General features: G+C 37.6%; 1 protein-coding gene across 3 annotated transcripts in view; it reads left to right on the top strand.

Moving 5' to 3' along the window:
* Positions 1-913: 913 nt before the first annotated feature.
* The window catches only part of ano1a (anoctamin 1, calcium activated chloride channel a), a 127,456-nt gene continuing 103,530 nt past the window's right edge, over positions 914-24,839 (top strand). For 2 of the 3 annotated variants that reach the window (XM_030127153.1, XM_030127145.1), the window contains exon 1: positions 5,432-5,914. In XM_030127153.1, the coding sequence (XP_029983013.1) occupies positions 5,845-5,914 (70 nt within the window). In that variant the 5' untranslated portion in view covers positions 5,432-5,844. Of the gene's footprint in view, positions 1,082-5,431; positions 5,915-24,839 lie in introns of those variants that run through there. The other variant, XM_030127162.1, reaches the window with a different exon arrangement.

Genomic DNA, 24,839 nt, shown 5'->3' with positions numbered 1-24,839 from the left:
GATCTGTTTGGTCAGGCAGATTTGACTCAGTCATAAAACAAGCACAAGACACTGAAATAAATCACTGTCCTTGTGTACAGGGGTTGGACAAAATAATGGAAACACCTTAAAAAATCAACAAAATATAATTTAATATGGTGTAGGTCCGCCTTTTGCGGCAATTACAGCCTCAATTCTCCGAGGTATTGATTCATACAACTTGTGAATTGTTTCCAAAGGAATTTTAAGCCATTCTTCAGTTAGAATACCCTCCAACTCTTTTAGAGACGATGGCGGTGGAAATCGACGTCTAACTTGAATCTCTAAAACTGACCATAAATGCTCAATAATGTTGAGGTCTGGGGACTGTGCCGGCCATACGAGATGCTCAACTTCATTAGAATGTTCCTCATGCCATTCTTTAACAATTCTAGCTGTATGGATTGGGGCATTATCATCTTGAGGTGAAGGTGTTTCCATTATCTTGTCCAACCCCTGTAGATCCTTCAGTGTGTCTTTCTTTATTGCACTGGTGTTTTGTTTTTTTTATCATTCAGGGTGAGTTCAGGAGGGATGCAGCTGTAGGAGGAGAGGGGGTGTTCGGAAGTGGAAAAGTAGGCTACCTGCCGGTCTTTAGCAGGTCCAAACATGCTTGTCAGGGAATGTCTGTCTCACCTGAGGAGACTCCCTGTCTGTCTGTCTGTACCCAGTGTGTCTGACTCAACCCAGGCTTCCATTACAGACACAGAAAACACCACACTCCACTAAAACACAACCCAAACAAAAGGCACATGCACTTGTCCGGATCCGACATGTTTAGATGTGTTCTATCTGCCTGTATTCTCTCTGAACTCCTGACCAATCAGCGGTGTCTTTGTCTTTGCACTGTCACGTTGCATAACGCCTTAACCCACCAATGACTTCAGGCTCAGCCGGAGCTGCTGCGTGGGAGGAGACGCTTTTACCTGAGAAACCCAGCCAGAAGCACTTCCTCCTCCTCCCAAACTGCACACAGGTGAGTGGGGAAGTGCTACCTGGCCAACACCTGCACTTACTCTGCTTTCAACCCAGACGGCGTCTCCTTAAAACTCTGGAGGAAAAGGTAAATATACATTCATTTCCATTCAACTCCTACATCTGGACGCAAAATGTTTCCTATTGTTTCAGAGGGAATGAATGTGATGCTTTGTATTTGTTTGCGTTCTGCTTTAGTCTGCATGTAATAACACCTGACAAAAATTTAAGGGTGTTTCTTTTCTTCTTCTTCTTCATACTTGACGCGTTTCTGTCCCGAGGCGCGTTTTTAACATGGGCACGAGTGAATTTCTGGAATATTTCTGCTTGTATCTAAACGATATTCTACTCAAAACAGACTGAGATAGTCGTGAAAGTACCTTTTAAGTTAATTTTTACCGCCGGTTGGATACATTTCCTGGGCTGGTTTGATGCGCGCAGACTGTCCGCACCTGGTCTCGTGCGCTCCGGTGTCTCTGCGCATTAAGTCGCGCGCCGTCGCCGCTGGCACGAGGAGCAGCTGCAGGTAGTTTAGATGATTACAGGGAAACGAGGCGTTTTCTGTCATATTATAGACTTTTACACCCGTGTTTTCCATTTAGACTCTTCACCAAATACCCGGTTTTGCGTGTATAAACTTAGAGAAATGCGCCATGTTGGATTTAAATGTCCTTTCTGGCTGTAAAGACGTTCTAAAGTGTGATTAAAGTGCGCTGTTTCCGTTCTCTGCTCCGGTGAGTGATGTGACTGAGTCCGCATGAGAGGCTGAAGCAGAGGCTCGTGCGCTCTGAGCACCTCGCGCCTACTGGAAGACCCCTGCGCGAGTGGGCGGCACCAGCTGGCGCAATGATGCTCGAGTTGGAGGACGGTGATGCATTCTAGTCCCACAGGAAAAAACAAACTCAAAACCAAATTCAGTTTATTTAAGGGGGTCACATACAGCATGACTTGATCTAAAGCGAGCTGGAGACTTAAAATAACAGAAACATAGCCTGTTAATAATGAGAACCCTAAATTTTTCTCTTTATTTTAGAGCAAAAATATAAATTATGAAAATGTTTATTTAAAAAAATGTGAATAATCTGAACCTGAAATTTCTCAAGAAAAATAATGACAATATTACACCTCAACTTGTCATTTATACATGTGTATTACATTTATTTGTGCATTACAGATCACACTGAATCTAAAAGGCATAATAATTTCAGTAACAGGCATATTATTGATTAGATTTTAGAGTGTGGAATTTGGACTTGTCATTATTTATTGGTAATTCTGCTATTATTTTCTTGAGTTCAGCAGTGTAATTCATCCCTTGGCCCATACTGGAACCTCTGACAGACTGGTTTTGGCTGTATGTTTGACACCCCTGGCTTAAGATCAACTGTCCACTTTTCTTGTTTTCCCCACCCCCTATTAGTTGCAAAGCCTCCATGTAATAGAAGATATTAACTACTTTTCCCATGTGCCTTTGCGTTGCCAGAACACGATTAGTTTTGCATCCTACGTAGAATATCTGATGCTGTGACACGTTCGGGCAGGTACGTCGGCCGTTAGCCAGAAAAGCTAAATGAGCGTAGAGGAGGAGGAAAAGGCCTGTACCTCTAACCACTAAAAGTACTGTCATTACTTTGAGTTCTTGTCACTCAGAGATGCGAAGTATATGGCCAGAGGCAAAGTGTTTCCAACTGAAAAAGAAGGTTGACGTATGACGTATTGACGTATTGACGTTGACGTATTGACGTATGCAATTTGGCAGTGCTTCAGTAATGTGAAACAAGATGATGCACTCCGGCTAAACAGAAAGTTCACAGCAGGATGGAGTGGTTGGACAAATAATAGAACTTAGAAATGACAGAAGGAACTCATGTAGTTTATATACACAGCAACAAGTAAATATGTATTAATTGATGAAGTATTAAAAGCTAAAAGTAACAATACACTAAGGGATGCACAAATTGCTAAATTCATGGCTGATACTGATACTTGCGTATATTTTAGCTGTTTGTCGCTGGGCGCTAAACATGTTTCTTCTATTTCTTTATTTTGCTTTTGTTATTTACCCCCTGTATCAAAAAAAAAAAAAAATCTTCATTATAAATAAATAAATAAACACATATAACCATAGCTTTTGCTTCTAGCCTATTCCTTGTTTGTTTTTTATATTTATTATAATTATTGCACTAATTGTTGTACAATGATTAATGTACAAACCAAAATAAATTGATTCATTCATATTTTAAAGTCTTTCAGTTCTTTATCACTTTATCTTTGAACACAGAATAAGAATCATCTTAATTCACCAAGTACATAAACAAATACAATTCTTTGTTGGTAGTTTTTGGTATAAGATAAATACAAAATGTAAGAAAAAATGTACAAAGAGTAAAATAAGAAAAACTCAACATGCACGTAAACTCTATATACAGGTATGTATCTCTATACATAATACAGAGGTATCTACGTACATGCAAATATATTTATGACAAAACCTTTAATACAACACAACGTGCATCTTATATGTGATACTAATATTGGCCAATATATTACCTCATCCCTAACTACGCATTGTTTGTAGCTAACTAACTTGACCGACACTTGTTATTCTAGATAGATAGATAGATAGATAGATAGATAGATAGTTTTCTACAGATTTTTAAATAAGTGTTTTGTTTACAGTATTGTACAGGAATTTTTTAGAGTAAGTTTTTCAGCAAGTTTTTTTCAAGTATATACTAACCTTAATGTTAATCTGGTTACTAACCTGCCTGTTTTGTTTTGTCTTCTTCTGCTGTATGCAAAGCTGCTGAATACTTGAATTTCCTTTGGGATTTATAAAGTAATAAACTAGACAAACAAATAAATGAAAACAAAATGAGGAGCAATCAGGCATAATTTCATCACTATTCTCTATGTTTTTTAATAAAGTGATACAGTACAGAGACCTAGGGTGAGACAGAATCTAAAGAATACCACAAAACAAGAACAGGCAAACATACAAGCTGCGACAACAATAAAAAAAAGGAAGCACAGCAGTATTTGAATCACAAACAGCTGAGTTTACAACATGTGGTTTGTGTGTAGGGCCTGCTTCTGTTATATTTCACACCCCTCAGCTATATGTGTTATCCTTGGGGCAATTTATTTGTTAAAACAATCCTAAAACTTAGCCACTAAAACCCTAAAAGGAGAAGTAATGCGATAGCAGTCATAGACAAATGACTTTTTCTTTCCTTTTGCTTTCAGACTGACGCAAGCACAAGCTAAATGAAACAAACAGAGGCTTATTTTATCATTTTTGATCTGTTGATTCCAGGATAAACTCCACTCCATACTTGAAACCTGAGGTAAACACTCTATTTATCACATGAGGAAGGTTCAAGGTGACTATTAATACCTGTAGATAGACGTGTTCTGCAGTCTGGAGCTGGCATCAAACCACATGACACATACAGGGGACAGATTAAAAACAACACAGACAGAAGACATGGATAGGTACTCCCAGTAGCTTTCTGATCATGGTTAAAACAAACTAGAAATAAATAGATAAAAAAACAGACCAAAATGAATAAACGTAATCAGATATCACTAAAATTCTGTTGGGTTTCTGTAAATTGGCTGTAGATTGGCTTAGAGTCTGGTTTTGACCAACTCTATAGGTAAAGTGTCATGTGATAACTTTTGTTGTGATTTGGTGCTGTATAAATATTTGGTGCAGTGGTTAGCACTCGTGCCTCACAGCAAGAAGGTCCTGGGTTCGATTCCAACACCAGTCGACAGGGGGTGGGACCTTTCTGTGTGGAGTTTACATGTTCTCCCTGTGTCTGTGTGGGTTCTCTCCGGGTACTCCAGTTTCCTCCCACCATCCAAAGACATGCACTGATAGGTTAATTGGTTAATCTAAATTGCCCATAGGTGTGAGAGTGACTGTTTGTCTCTATATGTTAAGCCCTACGATGAGGGTGTACCCCGCCTTCGCCCCTACGTAGCTGGGATAGGCTCCAAGCGACCCCCGTGACCCTAGTGAGGATAAAGTGGGTTCAGAAAATGAATGAATTAATAAATAAAACTTGATTGATTGATTGATTTAATTGGTTTTCCCCTGCAAGTTGCTTTGGAAAAAAGCATCGACCAAATGCATAAATGTAAATTTAAAAATGCCAATATAAAACCGGTAAAAAAAATGTAATAAAAACATCACGATAGAATGATATAATATAATACAAGGGACAATAGATAAATAAATGACAAATAAGTTAAGATAAGTTAAAATGAGCCAGAACTCAAGAATTAAAACAAAGCAAAGTGCATAAAGAGGGAAGCACGGTTATCAGCTGAGTACTCTGATTTCCCTGCTTTTCCCGTCGGAATTGAACGCAGCTCCATTCTTGACCGTTTTGGCAGGATTTTTGCTGCGCTCCCTGACGCGTTTTTACTCTGCTGTCTGTGCGTGGATAATCTCATGTAGAAGCAGAAAGCGCACGGTGGAGACGTGTGTGTGTGGTTTTTTTTGTGCCATCCTGACAGATAATGTCATTGAGATAGGATTCTTTAAATTTCTAGCACCTTGCATACACATCAGATCAGACAGCTCCGGGTGCGTAAACGGATCGTTTCATTTGCATTAATAAATCATAAAGAGGTCATATCTTCAGGGAACAGTTTGGACAGTGGTCTAACACCTCTCCAAAGGAATGAATAAGTGCTAGATCTCCGTCCACCGTTTCCATGCAACAGCGCAGGCGGCTCTGAAGCCACAGGAGCTCCACTAGATGCTGTTGCAGAAAGCGACGACGCATTAGATCAGGTTAGAGGGTCTGAGTAGGAACCCGGAGCGCGTATTTAAACCCGATGGAGCGTCAAGATGATGGAGATGAGCCGGTTGCGAGCTCCAGCCGTCATAACAGTGCAGAGGAGCCCGGTAAGAGCGCTTTATTCCCGCACATATTCTCCTCTCACATGCGCAAAACGAGCTGCGCGCTTCTTTTTCAAACTGCAAATGCATGGAAATCCCTTCAGTTTCACAGTGATTTTTTTTTTTTTTTTTAATTATTTCTGGGTGATAATACGTCCTTAAATGCCTTTGTGGTGGGTTTAGAGGATGGTGGCTGCACATGGGCGCACAAATACACAGCTGTGAGAGCAGCCTGTTTGCTTTCACAACTATGAAGGTGGTTTCTTAGACACATACACGTGATTTTATTGTGTTTAACCATATGCATGTGGTCTAATATAAACTCAAAGGTGCTGAAAGGGATTTTATTTGTAGTGTTACTCATCCCAATTCTGTTACCACAGGCAGTTTATGGCTCATGTCATCATTTGAAGACAAGTCTCCTGGGAGCTTTTGTACCATTTGTGTGAATATTTGCTTTTTTTATGGCTTTTTAAGTCAAACATCACCCTTCTGTAACCTTAGGCTTAAAGGAGCAGTTCACATTTTTCATGTTATGGATTATCAGACACAAATGCCACTATATGACTCAAAGTAATAAGAAAAGTACAGCTGTGATGAATGTTCAGTTAATAGGTTAATTGCCAACTGTAAAATCAATTGGCAACTAATAGTAATAAATTTGAGTAATGTTTGAAGAAAAGTATGAAGTGTCCAGCTTTTCTGGAAATTTATTTATTTATGTATATTTATTCAATAATATATTTTTTAGATTTTTACTGTTATTATCAAATTTTATTATTATTATCTTTAATATAGGATTCATTTTATAGGATTTTACCATGTACATTGCTGGACCTGAGTACTGATTTTGTTTCATGTATACACTACATGTAATGACAATAAAGTGAACCTTGAACCTTGAAATGTGTTCCTCTGTGACACCAAACTGAATATTTTTAAGCTGTGGATCAAACATGTGATTTATGACGTTAAAGGATACCTGACAAACAGATGATCGATTAATCAGGAAAATAATCAACATAGAATGAAAATAACCATTAGCTGCAGCTTGAATGAGATGTTAGCAGGATAAAAGTAGAAGAGCTGCAACAATGAATCGATTCTTAAAAGAGTTGGCAACAAATTCGGCAGTCTATTCGTTGGGTCTTGAGCACGATAGCTTGGGGTGTGACATCACGATCTTAGCGCCACAGGGGTTAATGGGAGAAACTGCCATTTTGTACAGCCACTTGCAGCTTGTGTAGATTCAGATTCAAGTTTATTTGTCATTTCAGCATATAAAAATACACAGAAACAAAATATTGTACTCAGGTCCCCGACTGTCAGCAGCATTTAGTAAAAATAGCATAAGTTACTGATAAAATAATAAAAAAATAATAAAATACTGATATAAAAAATAGCAATAACAATAACACCCCCCCTAAAAATTACTTATAAATAACTAAAAAAAAAAAAAGGTTTATTTATAAAGTGCACAGCAGTAAAGTGCCAATTTAAAAGTGCATTCTGGGCTCAAAGTTCAGCAGGAGTGTCGCAGTTGTATTCGTGCGTTGTGTTAGATATGATAAAACCAAACTTCTTTGGACACTTGCCGTTTATTTCTGGCAGAAAAGTATACAGTCAGTCTCATTAGTAACACCCGAGCCTTGTTCTCACACTGCTAAACTAAAATAAAAAAATCAAAGTTAGCTAACACGCCATATGTTAATCAAGCTATGAACAAATAATTAAGAATATCATCATTTTCACTCAAGAATATGCTCAACCGATAGGGAGCTAAGTGTTACACAAAGATAATGCTGTAATACAATCCTTAGATATGAAATTAAAATAAAAAATGTAAAAAAAAATAATGGGTCTGACAATGTGTGTACTTACCAGGTAGAATGCACAGCCAAACTGTTGCTCTCTCCCTGGGGTGCACGACCCTAGTCTGCAGGGGTGCTGCATTCAATGGTGATAAAATAAAATTGTAATTAATACAATAACAGTGTGAGATGGCAAGTGGAATCACACACTACATACATTAACTCCGTTACACTTGCAGTTACCTGCACGCTGTGTAGTGTAACAGAGGAAAACACAGAGCAGCATGGCTGAGCTTCGGATGTCGGGCAGCGCTGTTGGGCTGAAACGTAGTGCACCATTTATGTAGGAAAACTTGAATATGGAGAAAAAAATGGCCAAAATTCCATGGCACACTACGTTTCGGGCAAACAGGGCTGTTGTGGCCACCAGGAACATAATGTAAACCTAGCTTAAGAGAGCCTACGTGTCACGATTACTTTAGCCTGCTAGCTAGTAATTATTAGACACTATTGTCGTAATTATAGCGTTTTCATCCATCTCCATTTATCAGGCCACCAGAATAACATAACCTATTATCAGAGGTGGGTAATCCCAGCTCCACAGAGTAAAAGTCCTGCCATGTATTGGTTCTACCTGTTCACTTAACACAGGTGATTTCACTCATTATCCCATCTACCTGGATGAGGAGTTGTGCTCATCCAAATGGGTTGGTTCAGTGAGTGATTGGAACAAATACATGGCAGGACTTTTACTCTGTGGAGCTGGGATTACCCAACTCTGCCTATTATTGACCTTTAACTAATAACGCTAGTCTGATGGCCTATAACCGGAGCTGGTTGAAAACACTATCTTGCTAGTCTTTAGCCGTAACAAGTCTAGGTAGCGGGCTAGTGCTCGCTAACTATACTCAAAGCCATTGCGGGGCTTTAATCATTAGTGACTTGTCTGCATTTGTCTGTATTGCTTTGGGTTAAATATCGATCTTTGAGAATTGAGTCTTTTGTGTTTATCCGATGAATCGATTAGTTATTGAAATAATCTAAAGATTAGTCAGTTGTTAAAATCATCGTTAGTTGCAGCCCTACCCTTTAGTCATATCTGTCATGTAGTATTCCAGTATGGCATGTCAACAAATTCTGGGTCGTATTAAATGTGTTTTAGTGTGACAATCTGGAGAATATTACCCTATAAATGTCCAGATAATGCTGTTTTAGCTTGTATTTGGAGGTGTTTTCTGGTGACTGCTTTTACCAGTGGTTTTGTTCAACCGCCCTTACATTGGAAATATCAGTCTCTTTGTAACCTATTTGTCACAAATTTTGCATATCTGTATGTGTTTAGGTAACAGAACTTCATATTCTTTGTAAAATACCAGCTGTTTGTGACAAAAGCATTAGGTTTTGGTTTCAGTACTGGTATCATGCGGTTAGTGTTAGGGAAGGACACCAGGGTTTGGTTGGAAGAGAAACTAAAACCTGGATGTTCTGATTGGAACTGAAAATCAAAAACAATGAATAATTTTCATCATTGAAATCTGATGGAAAGGGCACACAAAAATATCATACACACATTCAGATACTGATTAGCCAGATTGTAGGTTAGCTGTAAAATATAATGACTAGCATAATAAAGATGAATAATCTAGCATGTTAGGGACCAGGCAGCAAGGTGACTAGGACACAGGACTAAAGTTTCACAAAATGGGTTTTTATTGACCCAAAGTTTTTCAACAAAAAGTTTACAAAGGATGATTTTAACAAATCCATTTATAAAAGAGGTCAACGTAACAAAACTGTGCTCAAAAATAACAGCAACTAAGGCTAGGAACACAAAATGACCAAATCTGACCCAACAAAATGAAACAAAGGGGAACATATATAGTGGTTTGGCCAAACCAAGAAACAAACAAAGGGGAAACAAAATAAACACCAACTATAACTAAATACAACTGAAACCCTGACAACACTAAATCCCCCCTATGCCACCACAGCCCATGGTCTCTTCCAGTGAGGTGGCTGCAGTATGTAAGTCCGCTCCGCCCTTATCCACACCTTTTCCACATCCGAATGGGCCAGGACATGCCACACGGTAACTCAAACAGAATCAAAAATTAATATAACAAAACAAATAACTTAATTGTTACCCTCCATTGTCAATATATGTGCGCCTATATCTCAAATGTAAGATTAAAAAATAAAGATATACAAAACAAACTAAACTGTGTATGTTAAATGATTGACTGCAAATGAAGCATGTGCTGCAAACCAAACTTATATAAAATAATATGACATGAAACTAATATGATGATGGTGTGTTGGTGAGGAAATTAACCTTGTGTGGCTGCGTCCATCACATAGCATGTAGTCGTTTCCATGTTTCTCTGGTGAACAGTAATGATGTAAACAAATCATCCTTAAAGCTATACCTACCGATGTGGCATTTCTCACAGCACTTAGTAAAAGTTTGAACATGAACAACCTGCCTCCCTCCAAAGCCCCGCCCCCTTCCCTCTGCCTGAGCTCTGAGGCTCCTCCTCCTCTCTCCTCCTCTCACCTGATGCGCGATGAAAACAGAGGAGGAAGCAGAGGTGGAGGTCCGGTCCGTTTTGGCGTGTCCGCGGACCCCTCCCTCAGTAATCAGATGCATCATCCACCTGCCGCGGGCCCGCGGCTCCTGTTCCATCAGTAGACCTGGTCTGTGCAGTACTGGGTCAGGGTCTTCACTGCAGTGCCCAGGGGATGGGCGCGCGCACTGTGAACGCGCGGCCTCTTCGAATTTTCCGTGGACATTTGAAGTTTCATAGTCCATACAATTATCATCCTACATCATCTTACAGTGTGTGACACCATGTACATGTACCTGTATGAGTCCCACCGTCATAAAAGCCGAGCTTTATGCAGACCTGTTCAGTCCAGTACAGCTGACTTCCGGACTTTTATCTCCGTCCTTCATTCATCAGACTCCCGTTTGTGCCCCTCAGTTGTCGTTTCTGTTCATAAATCCGTTTAATCCCTTCCACATGTGCATGTCAGTTCTATCCAAACACATCCTAGACAGTAGACTGTGGTCAGTGACAGGAGAAGCAGCGCGAGTGAAGCGTCAGATTCAGAGGAACACATATGGGATGTGAGGCGGAGATAATGGATCGGATGCTGGACGGCCGTAATGGATGATTGACAGGAGGCTCAGTCAGGTTCGGCCAATTATTTCATTCGGACCGACTAAAATGATTGGTCAGACTTTTATTAGAAATATATGAGAATTAAACATCTTTGAGTTTCAATACCTGGTGGATTTCTTTTCCATTTTAGTTTGACACACACTTATTAGGAGCATTTTAAAATGACAAAAGAAAAGTGTAAAAATGCCACATCATACGGTATAGCTTTAATCACACCGATAATAAGGTAACTCCGGTTACTTGGAATAGAACCATAAATCCAGGGTTTGCACTACCATTATGAGGCTTAGGTCCAGCAACCAAGCTGTTCTAGGCACAAAATGAGCAAAATGTATATAAAGTCAATGTAGAGAGCATCAAAAATAACTCATGTTTTCTTTATCAGCTTATGTTTTTTTCTATCCATTCAAGCTTTTCCTCATTTTTCCCATAGATTTGTACTAATAATGGGTTAAAATGTTATGAAATAATACATTTTTAGTGAAAAATGTGGTGCTCTGTGCTGTCTGGTCCTAACATTTTCTCCAAATTTGTTAATGGGTGTGAAAATGTTTGGACCAGACAGCAGCAAAATACTCTGAGAAATGGGAAAAACCTGCGATCAATCAATTAAGCTTGAAACTATCACTGTAAATGTGCTAAAGGAAACTATATGACAGAGTGGAAGGTGACTGATAGTATATCCTTACTGCATATACATCATGTTATATAGAGGGAACCTATTATTGCATCACAAATAGTGTCTGCTATCACAATGACAAGAAAAAAACCATTAAAAACTAAACAAGAAATTTATTTATCAGGATAAACCCCTTAAAATCTAAAGATACAAACATAAACAAAAAGCAACCGTTACAGTGAATAAATCAATAAAAAATGTCTCTGAATCTAAATATTGTTGGAAATATTTAATATAATCTTAAATATACAAAGACAGAACATGTGTTTAGCTGTTTTTAGATACTTCAGTGCAGAAATGCTGCCTACAGTGGGTTTAATACAAGATAAGTCAGTAAAGACGTAACTAAAATAATGACACACTCTTTCATTACTGTTACATATCTGTTCGTTACTGTCCATTCTATGTTAATTTTATTCATTTTCATTGATTTGGTTTATTGTTTTGTTCATTTTTTAAATGTTTTTGTTGTTTTTGTTTTTTTTTTTTTTGTTCATTTGTATGTAGTTTGTTGATTACTTTGTTACTTTTTTATTGAGTTTGCTGATTTTGTTCATTTTTGGATGTTTTTGTTGATGGTTTGTTCATTGTAATTGATTTTGTTGTTTTGTTTAATTGTTGCCGTATTTGTTGATTATTTTTTCATTCTTTGTTAATGTCATTAATTTTTTAAATTGATTTTGTTTATTATTTTGTTCAGTTTCTGTTGGTTTTGTTGATTATTTTGTTCATTTTTAATGCTTTGGCTGATTTTCTTCTTTTGCTGTTTTTGTTGATTGTTTTGGTCATTGTTATTGGTTTTGTTGATTGTTTTGGTCAATTTTGGTCTGGTTTTTTTTTATTATTTTGCTCATTCTTTGTTCTTTTTATTAATTTTCATTGTACTCATTGATTATTTTGTTCATTTTTTGCTCTTTTTGTTGATTATTTTGTTCATTCTTTGTTCATGTTTTTCATTTTCATTGATTTTATTGATTGTTTTGTCCACTTTCTGCTGGTACTATTGATTATTTTGTTCATTTATTGTCATTTCGATGCTAACTCTCTGTGGATTTCTAGACAATCTTCTGCCACGGTTTCTTGGTGAATAGAGCCACAGTTTTTTTCTCACATATTATGAGTATTTGTGGTTCATAAGTCGGCAGCGGCTGTGTCATATCTCACACAACCTATTAGAGTCAACACTGTCAACAAAGCCTGTTACATCCTGTTGAATCTTTATTACTTTACAACCCATTAGTGTAAATTACCCGTATAATGAAAAAAGGTGAACGACACGCACATCCATAATTAGAGGTGTGCTGGATCCCAAAAAAGTAGAACGTGAGAAAAAATAAAGGAAGGTCCGCACAGCCAGTGAGCTCCCAAACCATTTAATCGTGATGTTTTGGGCCAAGGCCCTTCATCAGACTGAGGACAGAAACTTACACAGGTGTTCTATATGTGGCGTCTAATCATAACACGTGACCTGCGTTACACGTCATAACAGACAAAAATTATTAAAACTTTTCAAACATATGACCAATTGTAGATGATCAAGAGTCTTACATTTCAGAGTATCCACAAATACAAAATACACAGGTGTTTTATATGCAGTGTCCGATCAAAATAGCACGTGACATGCAATAAACATCATCTTAGAAGATCAGAAAATAACTTGTAAAGTCTAATCATATGTGCAATCAATCATAAATCATGAAGTGTTACAAACGTCTGCAAATATACATGATTTTTAATGATCAAATTGCTTTGCACTCATATTTGTAAATAGATAATCAAATTTCTACAGGTCTACGTAGTTATACTGTCCATCTGAATGTGGTGACAAGCACCACAGCATGTGTGCACGGTTCTTATTAACAAAAATACAAGAACAGATTTACAAGAGCAAAAACAAAAGAAAAATTCTTTTAAAAAAGGTTTATATTGGGCAACATTGAGATACATCTAAACTGCAGTGTTGGAGTGAGGATATATATACTACATACACTGGAGTGAAGTGGTCTATGTGAAGATTAATTTTAGGAACGTGTGAGAAGTTGTGAAGAGTCTATAAAAATGGTCTAAGATCAAATTCTTCGTTAAGGCCTTTAGGGCTAAGTGTGTCTAAGGTGTAAATCCAAAAAATCTTGTATTTTTGTTAATAAGAACCGTGCACACATGCTGTGGTGCTTGTCACCACATTCAGATGGACAGTATAACTACGTAGACCTGTAGAAATTTGATTATCTATTTACAAATATGAGTGCAAAGCAATTTGATCATTAAAAATCATGTATATTTGCAGACGTTTGTAACACTTCATGATTTATGATTGATTGCACATATGATTAGACTTTACAAGTTATTTTCTGATCTTCTAAGATGATGTTTATTGCATGTCACGTGCTATTTTGATCGGACACTGCATATAAAACACCTGTGTATTTTGTATTTGTGGATACTCTGAAATGTAAGACTCTTGATCATCTACAATTGGTCATATGTTTGAAAAGTTTTAATAATTTTTGTCTGTTATGACGTGTAACGCAGGTCACGTGTTATGATTAGACGCCACATATAGAACACCTGTGTAAGTTTCTGTCTTCAGTCTGATGAAGGGCCTTGGCCCGAAACGTCACGATTAAATGGTTTGGGAGCTCACTGGTTGTGCGGACCTTCCTTTATTTTTTCTTAAATTACCCGTATAGTCATAAACGAAGCATGTTGAAGGATGCCCTAACTTTAAACACCGGGTGACTTCAGCTAATCTCATCATTATTTAATGTTGCTCCATTCAAAAATTTTGTGGAATTCACAACCTCACATCCTGTTTTTTCCATATTTCATGAGAATATACAGTGAGCTTAAGTAGTTTCAGTTTTCAGGCAAAGGGACTTGTTGTAAATGTTGATTTATACTGACAACAGTGCATGTTTAGAAAATAAATCCAGGGCACATGCTGGGTACCGCCTGTCTCGGCACTCTGCCAAGACGTTTGGCAGATAATAGAAGTCTTGGATAGAGACATTAGTGCTGTTATGAAATACCTGTGTTTAAAAACACCAAGAATACGCATAGAGGTTTTAGAGGATAAAACTGAGGATTTTATCTGAAGTCCTATAACATACCGTGCATATGAGATTGTAAGCAGGACAGGAAATGAAGTTTTCTTTATGTGACTGAAGTAGAGCAGTGACCATTATTCAATTAATGATTAGATGTCCATTATTAAATTAATGTTAATGGTTGGTTCATCTGTTTTCACAGTAAAGGTGTTCAGATTCCAGCTCAGAGGCCACATCATAAATATACAGTAATAATTGTACAATTTAGTTCAGAATGCTGTAAGAGATTAAATATTGTTCAACCACACATTTAAGGTTGACTGCATTTTTGGTTTTGGTTTTGCAAAATAGTCCTTACTTTGTTTACTTTGGTTCATTTTTATTATTTTCATGCTTCTTTTGTTTATCGTATTGATTATTTTGTTCATTCTTTGTTCCTTTTGTTTATTTTCTGCTCTTTTTGTTGATTATTTTGTTCAGTCCTTTTTCATCTTGTTCATTTTTTTATTGATTTTGTTGATTTTGTTCATTTTTGCTCCATATGTTCTTTATTTTGTTCATTATCTGTACGTTTTGTTCATGTTGTATTGATTTTGGTGATTGTTTTGTTCATTTTTTGCTCTTTTTGTGTATTATTTTGTACATCCTCTGTTTATTTTTATTGATTTTGTTTTTTGTTTTGTTCATTTTCTGCTCATTTTGTTGATTCGTTTTGGCCATTTATTGTCATTTTTGTTGCAAGACGTGTGTCGGTGCAATACCAGTTCTTATTCACATTTCTTTTGAACAGCAGTGTTAAGTTGTGTGAAGTCAATTTAAGGAACTAAAATATCCTTGTGCCTGCTTAATATTAATATATTCTTATTCCTTTCCAACTCCGTGATAGTAAACTGAATGCTTTTGGGTTGCAGACCAAATAGAGCATTAGAGAACATGATCTTTGGACCATTTTATCATATTATACAGACCAAACAACTCATTAATGAATTGGAAAACCACAACAGATGAACTGACATTGACAGTAATGGCTGCAGTCCTATAAACTGGTGTATTCTATAGGGTTCATGTGACATATGCAGTTTAGTAAAAGGTTTCTGTACTAAACGGGGTCAATGTTGCCAGAGGCATAAAATCAAGGTCTGGTATTTACAGTAAACCTGACCTGACATTAAATCCTGTGTTTCCTCATCCTGCTGTGATGTAAAGTGCAACAACTCCTTATACTTTAACCACTAATCTGAGGTAAATAGCTTGTGACAGTCAAATGGGGTTAAATTGTATTATGAGTTATAATTATTAAACAAATTAAGTCATAAGAACGCCATCTGATTCGATATACGTTTCATTTTTGCTCAACTATTAAGGTTTACAGTTTGTGTTGAAAAATTCTTACACAGTCGGACAGAAAAAAATTATTAGATCACCCTTGTTTTCTTCAGTTTCTTGGTCATTTTAATGTCTGGTACAACTAAAGGTACATTTGTTTGGACAAATACAATGATAACAACAAAAATAGCTGATAAGAGTTTAATTTCAGAGCTGATCTCTATGCATTTTTCATGGTTTTCTTGATAATAGCCAAAATCACTTCAGTTCTTACATCAATATATATGGCATTGTCCTGACAAAAACAGTGCTTTTAGGCATTCCATGTTTTCTTTTCTTTCTGTTTTAGTCACATGATTCACACAGGACTTAGTACTTGATTGCATAACCATTGTTTTTGATGACTTTTGATGGTCTAATCATTTTTTTCGCGACTGTGTCATGCTTTTTGCTGCAAATGAGGCTAATTCCATATGACCTGTATTACATGCACACGTTAATGTTCGCACATTATATTAAATGTATCACCCTGAGTCTGCTCGCCATCTGCAGGTGCCGACACATATGAAGACACAGTGCAGCATTAACAGCGTTCATAGCATTTTGTTTGTGTGATGATAGTTTTACTACAGAAAGACAGATTCAGAGGAAAATATGTTATTTTTCATTTATTTATAGTGGTCTACTTCAAAATCATGCTTGTCCACAGTCTTTTTTGCTGTGAAATGTGTGTTATACTGGGTTCCAGTGGCTGGTTTTCACTACGGCATGAAACAGAGTGGAGTATGCTCTATATGTATCTGCTGTAAAATAAGGATGAGGAGATTTAGGCAGTGGGTGGGTTTGTCACGAGTCTGGTTTTCAAGCAGGAAGGAGTCATCATAGATCTGAAATGCACATTCACCCTTTTATTACTTGTCTTAAATCATGCAGATGAATGTGTTAAATGTCAGATGTGGAAGCCAGAAATCAGAATCGTGCTTCAGATTTCTTCCCTTGCCCAGGTTTGTTTGTGAGTGGGAGGGTAGTGAGGTATCCCGTCCCAAAACAAATCAATCACAAAAATATGTGAGCAAATAAATAAATAAATAAATACTGAATAAATATGAGGATGGCGTCCTGATACCTGAACCCACCCCACATGAAGTACACCATTGGAAGGTTTTAAACAATTTACCAACAGGAATGAAATCCACAGATTACAACACATGAGACATAAATGCAGACAAAAGCCAATCCAGACCCTGAATCTGAACATGAACGAAATCCTTTCTCCACCTTTTCAGTCGCCTCCAAGAAAGACAGTTCCATTACACAATATACGCTTTGTTTGCTCCTCACAAAACCTGCACAGTGTATTTCAGTGTGTCTGTGATAATAGCCAATAGAAAATCTGATGTTTAGTGACATGTTACTGGTAGAATTCATTAATGCTTAGTGTTTGTGTTAATCTGGAGGCTCTAGTACAGTGTTTTTCAACCTAGGGGTTGGAATTCGAATGTGGTCGCCTGAAATTTATGGTAATTGCTAAAAAAAAAAAAAAATTGTAATAAAAAATACATGGTGAGTTGACAGAGACAATCCCAATCCATAAAAGACATGACAAACTGTGAAGCTGAAACTGAAGCACTGTGGTACTGTTTATCTGTCAAATGTTCATTGTGGTCGGTTTCAGATGCTGCAGCTCTTTCATAATTCATAGTTTGAGTTATTGTTTGTTCAGTATTAATTGTCAGCCTTGTAAATCCAAGCTGGACTGACTGTACATATCCTGACCGAGGAAAATAAGTCTCCCTTTGTGCAGTAATCTACACCTGGCTTTTCTGCCTCCGTCCAGAATAATATGCATTATATAGACTAAATGTCCTCTAAAATTAATGTTTATTTGCAACATAGTATTGCAAATTATTACAGGGGGTGGCCATGGCTCAGGTGGTAGAGTGGGTCGTCCAATTACCGAAGGGTTGGCAGTTCGAATCCCGCTCTGTCCATGTGCTGTTGTTTCCTTGGGCAAGACACTTAACCCTCCTTGCCTCCAGTGCCACTCACACTGGTGTATGAATGCGTGTGAATGTTTGGTGGTGGTCAGGCCATAGGTGCAAATTGGCAGCCACGCTTCTGTCAGTCTGCCCCAGGGCAGCTGTGGCTACAAATGTAGTTTACCACCACCAGAGGGAAAATGTGAGAGCGAATGAATAATGGATCAATTATGTAAAGTGCCTTTGGTGTCTAGAAAAGCACTATATAAAATCTAATCCATTATTATTATTACATGATAAAAACAAATAAATTTTAGCAAAAACATGTCTCCGTTTTGAATGTCTGGGGTCGCCAGAAATTTGTTGTGTTAAAATGGAGTCACGAGTCAAAAAAGGTTGGGAATTACTGCTTTAGTAGATGCTGGCTCATCCAAACCTGAGACATTAGGATTCACGTTGCTCAACATTCATTCAATCGGAGACCTGAAAGAGATGTTTCTGTGCAGGATTAAAATAGATGAGAGTCGACAATTTAACACAACTGAAAAATAGGAACTAAGCTTTTATTCAGTGGAGATTTTAAAGAAGCTACTTTTTACTTTTGGGTAGAATTTTTGCAGAAGTACATTTACTTTTATGTGCAGTTTCACCACAGGAGCGGAACTTTTACTTCAAATAATTGAATACTCTTTTTATCACATTATATATTATCTGAACTACAATCTGTTTTCGTACAGTCTTATCTTTTGCGCCTTCACATCTTGTCTTTTGTTGCTTTTCCACTGCTGGTATCAGGCTATCTCGCCTCAGTTCTGCACAAAATTTTTTGTGATTCCATGTCTTGAAAGCAGGTTTCATTATGTCCTTTTTCTTTCTTAAGTGATTTTTCACCATATATTGTAACATCATCCTCTTCATTTTGTTTTTTTTTTGTAAATCAATCATTTTGTGTAAATCATGTATTTTCCTATATTTAATTCACTGATCATGTAGATGTTCGTTAAAGCTCAGAGTAAATTCAAAGGTTATATCTGAAACAGAGAAAACTGAAGAAAAAGTGTCTTTTTCAGTAAAATCTCTCATAAACCCAGTGTGTCCATCCACTGTCATTGATCCAACTCCATGGGTTTTACTAGTGAAACAATGTTGTAGAAGATGACAGTGTTTCCATGGTAACTACGGAGCCTCCGAATGCCCAAATGGGTTTCAATTATATTATTATGTTATATTACATAGCACCAATTATTTACATGTATTGATAGGATGAGTGGATCAACAGGTATTAAACAGTTTAGATCAGTAGATGGTTTAGGTCACCAGTGGCTGCTTGGGTAAATGCTAGCAATGATGTAAAATGGCACAGATCACATATTGGTCATTTCAGAATTTCCACAGCATTAGTTTGTATGATGTGTGTTATCATGTCGTGATATAAGTCAAGCTAGCAGGAAATCTCCGAGTAAATTTTCAAGTAGCTTTTGTAAAATCACATACTTTGGAAACTATAACAATCAGCTACATTCATGGAGGACGATATTAAACTCAAGCCCCGCCCCTTCTGCAGTGCCTCATGGGACCTAACTTTGATAAAAATAGGAATAGCAGTCAATAACAAGAGACACAATTTTTTTTTCAACACCATGTGAATTATGTCATCATTTACACATATGATGTTTGTTCATTTAACTGTAATTTTACAAACCAAGAACATCACGGTTGTAAAGATAGTAAAGAACCGTCTACTTTTGTGTTAAACAACTCAATGGACTGCATCTCTCACTGTACATGAGGCAACATGAAAATGGCTGCTGCCTTGGCACATTTTACCTCAGTTTTTTAGAGCGATGTAAACAAGTATTTAAAGATGTGAAAATCACTACAGTCTGGTCATGTTGGAATTGCACAGATGTTTTCAGTGACTCTGAACAGTTTGTGGATGAAGACAGTTTCAGTGACATCACCTGCATGACGGTCCGGTGTGTAGTTGTTATATTTAAGTACACTACCAGCCAAAAGTTTTGACACACCTGTTTTTTCTTTATTTTCGTGACTATTTACCTTGTAGATAATAATAATGATAATGATAATGATGATAATAATGATAATAATAATAATAATAATAATAATAATAATAATAATAATAATAATAATACATTGCATTTATATAGCACTTTTCATTCAGCAGAATCTCAAAGTGCTACAGAGAGAAGACAGTCCAATAAAAAATAAAAAATACTGTATCAGGAATAAAAGATTAAGTGGATGAAACAGAGCATCATGGTGGGCCATAAAAACGAATGTTTTTAGCCCCTTTTTGAAGGAGTCCAGTGAATGGGGAGCCCTGAGGTGGTCAGGGAGGGAGTTCCAGATACAGGGGGCGGCAGAGGAGAAGGCCCGGTCTCCCATGGTCTGAAGTTTAGTTCTGGGGTGGAGGAGGAGGTTGGTGCTGTGGGGCCAGAGACTATGGGTGGAGGTGTGAGGGGTGAGGAGGTCCTTCAGGTGGTCGGGGGTTTTATTATGGAGGCACTTAAAGGTGATGAGGGCAGTCTTATAAGTAATTCTGAAGAGGATTGGTAGTCAGTGGAGGTTATGGAGAACGGGAGTGATGTGTTCTTGTTTATAGGTTCGTTTGAGGATTCTGGCAGCACTGTTCTGAATGGACAGAAGTTTTTGCAGCTGTTTTTTGGGGATCCCATAAAGAAGGGCATTACAGTAGTCGAGCCTTGAGGAGACAAAGGCGTGGACAAGCTTTTCACACTGAGAGAGGGGAGGAGTTTGGAGATGTTCTTAAGGTGGAAAAAGCAGGTTTTAAACAGGTGTTTGATGTGATTTTCAAATTTGAGGTGTGGGTCCAGTTTCACACCAAGGTTTGTTACAGAGGTTGAGAGTGGTATGGTCTGGTTAGAGAAGGAGATGAAGGGTATGGAGGAGGACTGGACCTGATGGGGGTTGCCAATCAAGATGGCTTTGGTTTTGTCACTGTTGAGGAGGAGGAAGTTGTGGTTCATCCATGCCTTTATCTCCTCAAGGCAGGTGGTGAGGGTGGAGAGTGAGGGGAGGGATGTGGAGGACGATGGTGTGGATGATAAGGAGGAGAAAGGGGTGGAGTGGGTCTTGAGGTAGAGTTGCATGTCATCAGCATAACAGTGAAAAGAGACATTGATGCCTGATGACATGGCCCAGTGGAAGGATGTATGTGATGAAGAGGAGCGGGCTGAGGACAGAACCCTGGGGGACCCCACAAGTGACCAGGGCTGTTTGGGACTTGGTGTTTCCCAGGCTGACATACTCCATCCTACCTAAAAGAAATGATGTAAACCAGTTGATGGTGGTTTGGCAGAGACCGGTTCATTATGAAGGCAGGTGAGGAGGATGTGGTGGTCAATGGTATCGAATGCTGCTGTGAGGTCGAGAAGAATGAGCAGGGAGAGGGAACCAGCATCAGCGGCCATGCTGATGTCATTTATGACCCTGACTAGTTCAGCCTCTGTGCTGTGGGCAGGCCGGAATCAGGATTGAAATTTTTCATAGAGGGAGTGGAGTGGAGGGAGTGTAGATTTTTGGTGAAGGCGTCAAAGCTATGAATGAACACATATGGAATTATGTAGTTAAAAAAAGTGTGACATGACTCAAAACATGTTTTAGATTCTTCAAAATAGCCACCCTTTGCTTTGATTACTGCTTTGCACATTCTTGGCATTCTCTGGATGGGCTTTATGAGGTAGTCACCCAGTCTGGAAGGAGTTCCCAGAGATGCTGAGCACTTGTTGGCCATCTGTGGTCCATCTCATGTCATTTAAAAGAGAAGGTATGTCCAAACTTTTGACTGGTAGTGTACAGTCACAGTCTGATATGTCAATAATTTTACCACCAATTTTACCGAGTGCAGCTTCTCTTGACAAACATGTAAGTAATGGAATAAGTCACACCTGATCAAAACATTTCCTCTCACCAGTGACTGCAACAAAAACAAAATTCTGAAACAAGGTCCCATGTTGTAGAACTGGACAGGGTGGGACTTTGTCTCAATACCTGCAGCAAAAATGCATCATGTTGGAGTCAAAACTGAGCCAAACTGAGTAAAATTGTAGTTATTTGAAGAATAGAATAGAATAGAATAGAATAGAATAACTTTTGTCATTGTGTGTACAATGAAATTAGGGGTACAACCCCAGTCAGTGCAGCAACATTCACAAACACCAGTGCTACAGAAATAAGAATATATAAAATTACAAAAACTAAAAAATAAGATAAGAATATAAAAAATACATTTTAACAAAGTAACATAAGTTTAGAGATTAGTAGAATAAAAATAAAATTGGGTGGGTCTGTACATTCCTCATAATGAGTATGCACAGAAATGAAACTGAAACTTAACAGGTGTTCCTAATTCCTCTACGTCTCCTGCTGTTGTGAAGCTCATTTACCTTTTCCCTACCTCCTGAAACTTTGGAAGCTTTGCTTTAAGGGGGCAGGACATTTGTTCAAGGGGGCATTACCCCCCCTTGCCCTCTCCAGAACTGGCTCTGATACTGATATGTCGGAACTGTAGCTTGTAAATGTGGCGTTCCTGTTTTTAACTTCATTTCCCATCATGCAGTGTGCAACTGCGCTTCCATCATTGTAAGGCAATTATATTCCAAAAAGACTAATATCTCCAAAAATGTTGGTCCTATCAACTTGGTGAGATATTTAATGTGGAGACGGGACTATTCCTCAACTGTAGGTACCAAATTGGCCAGTTAAAAATGTCTACATTTGTCAGAATTGTACTGACACACATACACAGACACTCTGAGCCCTTCCGGTATTATGATCTAGATAATATTAACTCAGATATCCTTTTCCTTTTATTACCCTGTAGCTTGTGAAAATGGTTGATTCCAGACAAAACATGATAGAAGTAAAAAGACAATCATTTAAGCGTGACTTTCACTGACTTTGACGACAGTTTGTTGCTGTCTGTGGTTATTGAGTGCAGTAATAAAAAAAACCACATTGCAGTGGTGGTTTTGTGTGTTCTAGTCCATCAGCTACAACCACTACAAACAACAAAATCATCAGTTCTACCACTGAGTAAAGCCCACAGACCTCTTACATGGGCGCAGTGTGTACACTGATGCTTTAAAGGACGGTACTTTGTTTGGTTTGGTTTGTGTACGTTGCTTCTACTTCACCAAATGGTTTTAAACAGAAGTTCTACTTTGGATCATTTGCATTTAGTTCTTGTTTCTGGAAGCTTTGATAATCAGTTTGCAGAACTTTGCAGCCTCAGAAACCATAGACCTTTCTGTCATGTTAGTCTAGTTTTCACGACATTGCCTTTTCCCTAAAACTTTGGATTTGATGTTCAGACTCCTGCCACGTCATAAAACATTATCTCCCCCAGTACATGAAAAGAAATGATAAGTGGTTTGTATTTAGTTTGAGCGGAAGTGCAGTGGCAGATGGGACAAAACGTCTGCCAGTTCTTTTCCATCACAAAATCAAGTGTCTGCGACTGGACGGCGGTGGCGGCGTGAGATGTAGATTCAGGGGCTTATCAGTGTCATTTGCGATTACTTTAGCAAAATGTGGGCTGGCTCTGTCATTCATATGTGACAGGCTGGGAGCGAGGAGGCTGAGGATGTTGGACGCAGTATGTGTGATAATGGTGAGTTTGTTGTTGTTGGAAATGGTTAAAACATTGTGAAAAGAAAACGGAACAGCACAACAGGAAGAGTTGAATTAAGTGGAGTCTTTGCTGTGAACAAAACAGGATTTCATACCCCTTTGGATCTCTTTGGTTCAAGATACTAGACTATATAATAGCTATTTATATTTAGAATAGGTATTTATATAAACTATATATTAGCTATTTATATTTAGAATAGGTATTTATATAAACTATATATTAGCTATTTATATTTAGAATACTTATTTATATAATATGTATGGATATAGAACAGGTAGACCACATAATTAGCTGCTATTATTATTATTATTATTATTATTATTATTACCACCTTGCTTGTTGTTTCTACTAGTACTTTACAACGTGCAATTGCCTGTTTTTTTTTTGTTTTGTTTTGTTTTTTATCAGTACTGTTTTCTTTTTTAGACTTTACAGTTTTCTTGTGTGTATATTCAATGTTGGGCTGCTACTGGAACCTCAATTTACTGAGGGTTTGCCCAAAGGATCAATAAAGTTCTATTTAATCTAATCTATATATATGACATGATCTGGTAGTTTATTTAGTAAATCAAAATCCATCTGAGCACTGAATCAACCAGTAACTTTTGTTGTGTAATGAGCTGTTGTGTTGCTCTGACTTAAATGAAACACAGTGAACTGTTCTCTAACGAGCTTCTATTAATTATTCTTATCCATCAGCACAAACAGAACATTATATCCCCTCTGGGATTCACGGTGATTATTAGGCAATCTGATTGTACAAAAAAACAGAAATACAGAGTGTAATAATTAACTGTGCCTTTGGTTTACAGTGTAGTCAAGACTGATAGGTTTCCCTTTTTGGGGTCGACAATAACAGGCTAAAGACAAATGGAAAGTCTGATGTTTCTGCTTCCCTCAGAGAATGATTCTTTTCATAAATGAAGTCTGATATCCTACTTACTGGAGCAAAAACTGTATGATTGCTTCAAATTAGTCTTACTCAGCAATAAGTAATACATCAAAATCTTGGTGTTATCGCTGACCAAATTGTAAACGTGACCAAAAGAATTCTTGCCAATGCAGGAAGCAGGAGTTAATACATGACCGAATAATTAATTAATACATGGTCCTGTTTTGTGAACTAAAATTATATTAAATATACAGAGAAATGTTTCATTTATGTTTCATTTTGTTGAGTCATGGTCACTTTCCTCATTTGAATTTTTCTACCATCAGAAGAATTTTCATCAG

Source organism: Sphaeramia orbicularis, chromosome 3, assembly GCF_902148855.1.
Source record: "Sphaeramia orbicularis chromosome 3, fSphaOr1.1, whole genome shotgun sequence".
Taxonomy (NCBI): Eukaryota; Metazoa; Chordata; class Actinopteri; order Kurtiformes; family Apogonidae; genus Sphaeramia; species Sphaeramia orbicularis.
Note: the sequence above shows the minus strand (reverse complement) of the source record. Positions and strands in the feature narration are given on the sequence as shown.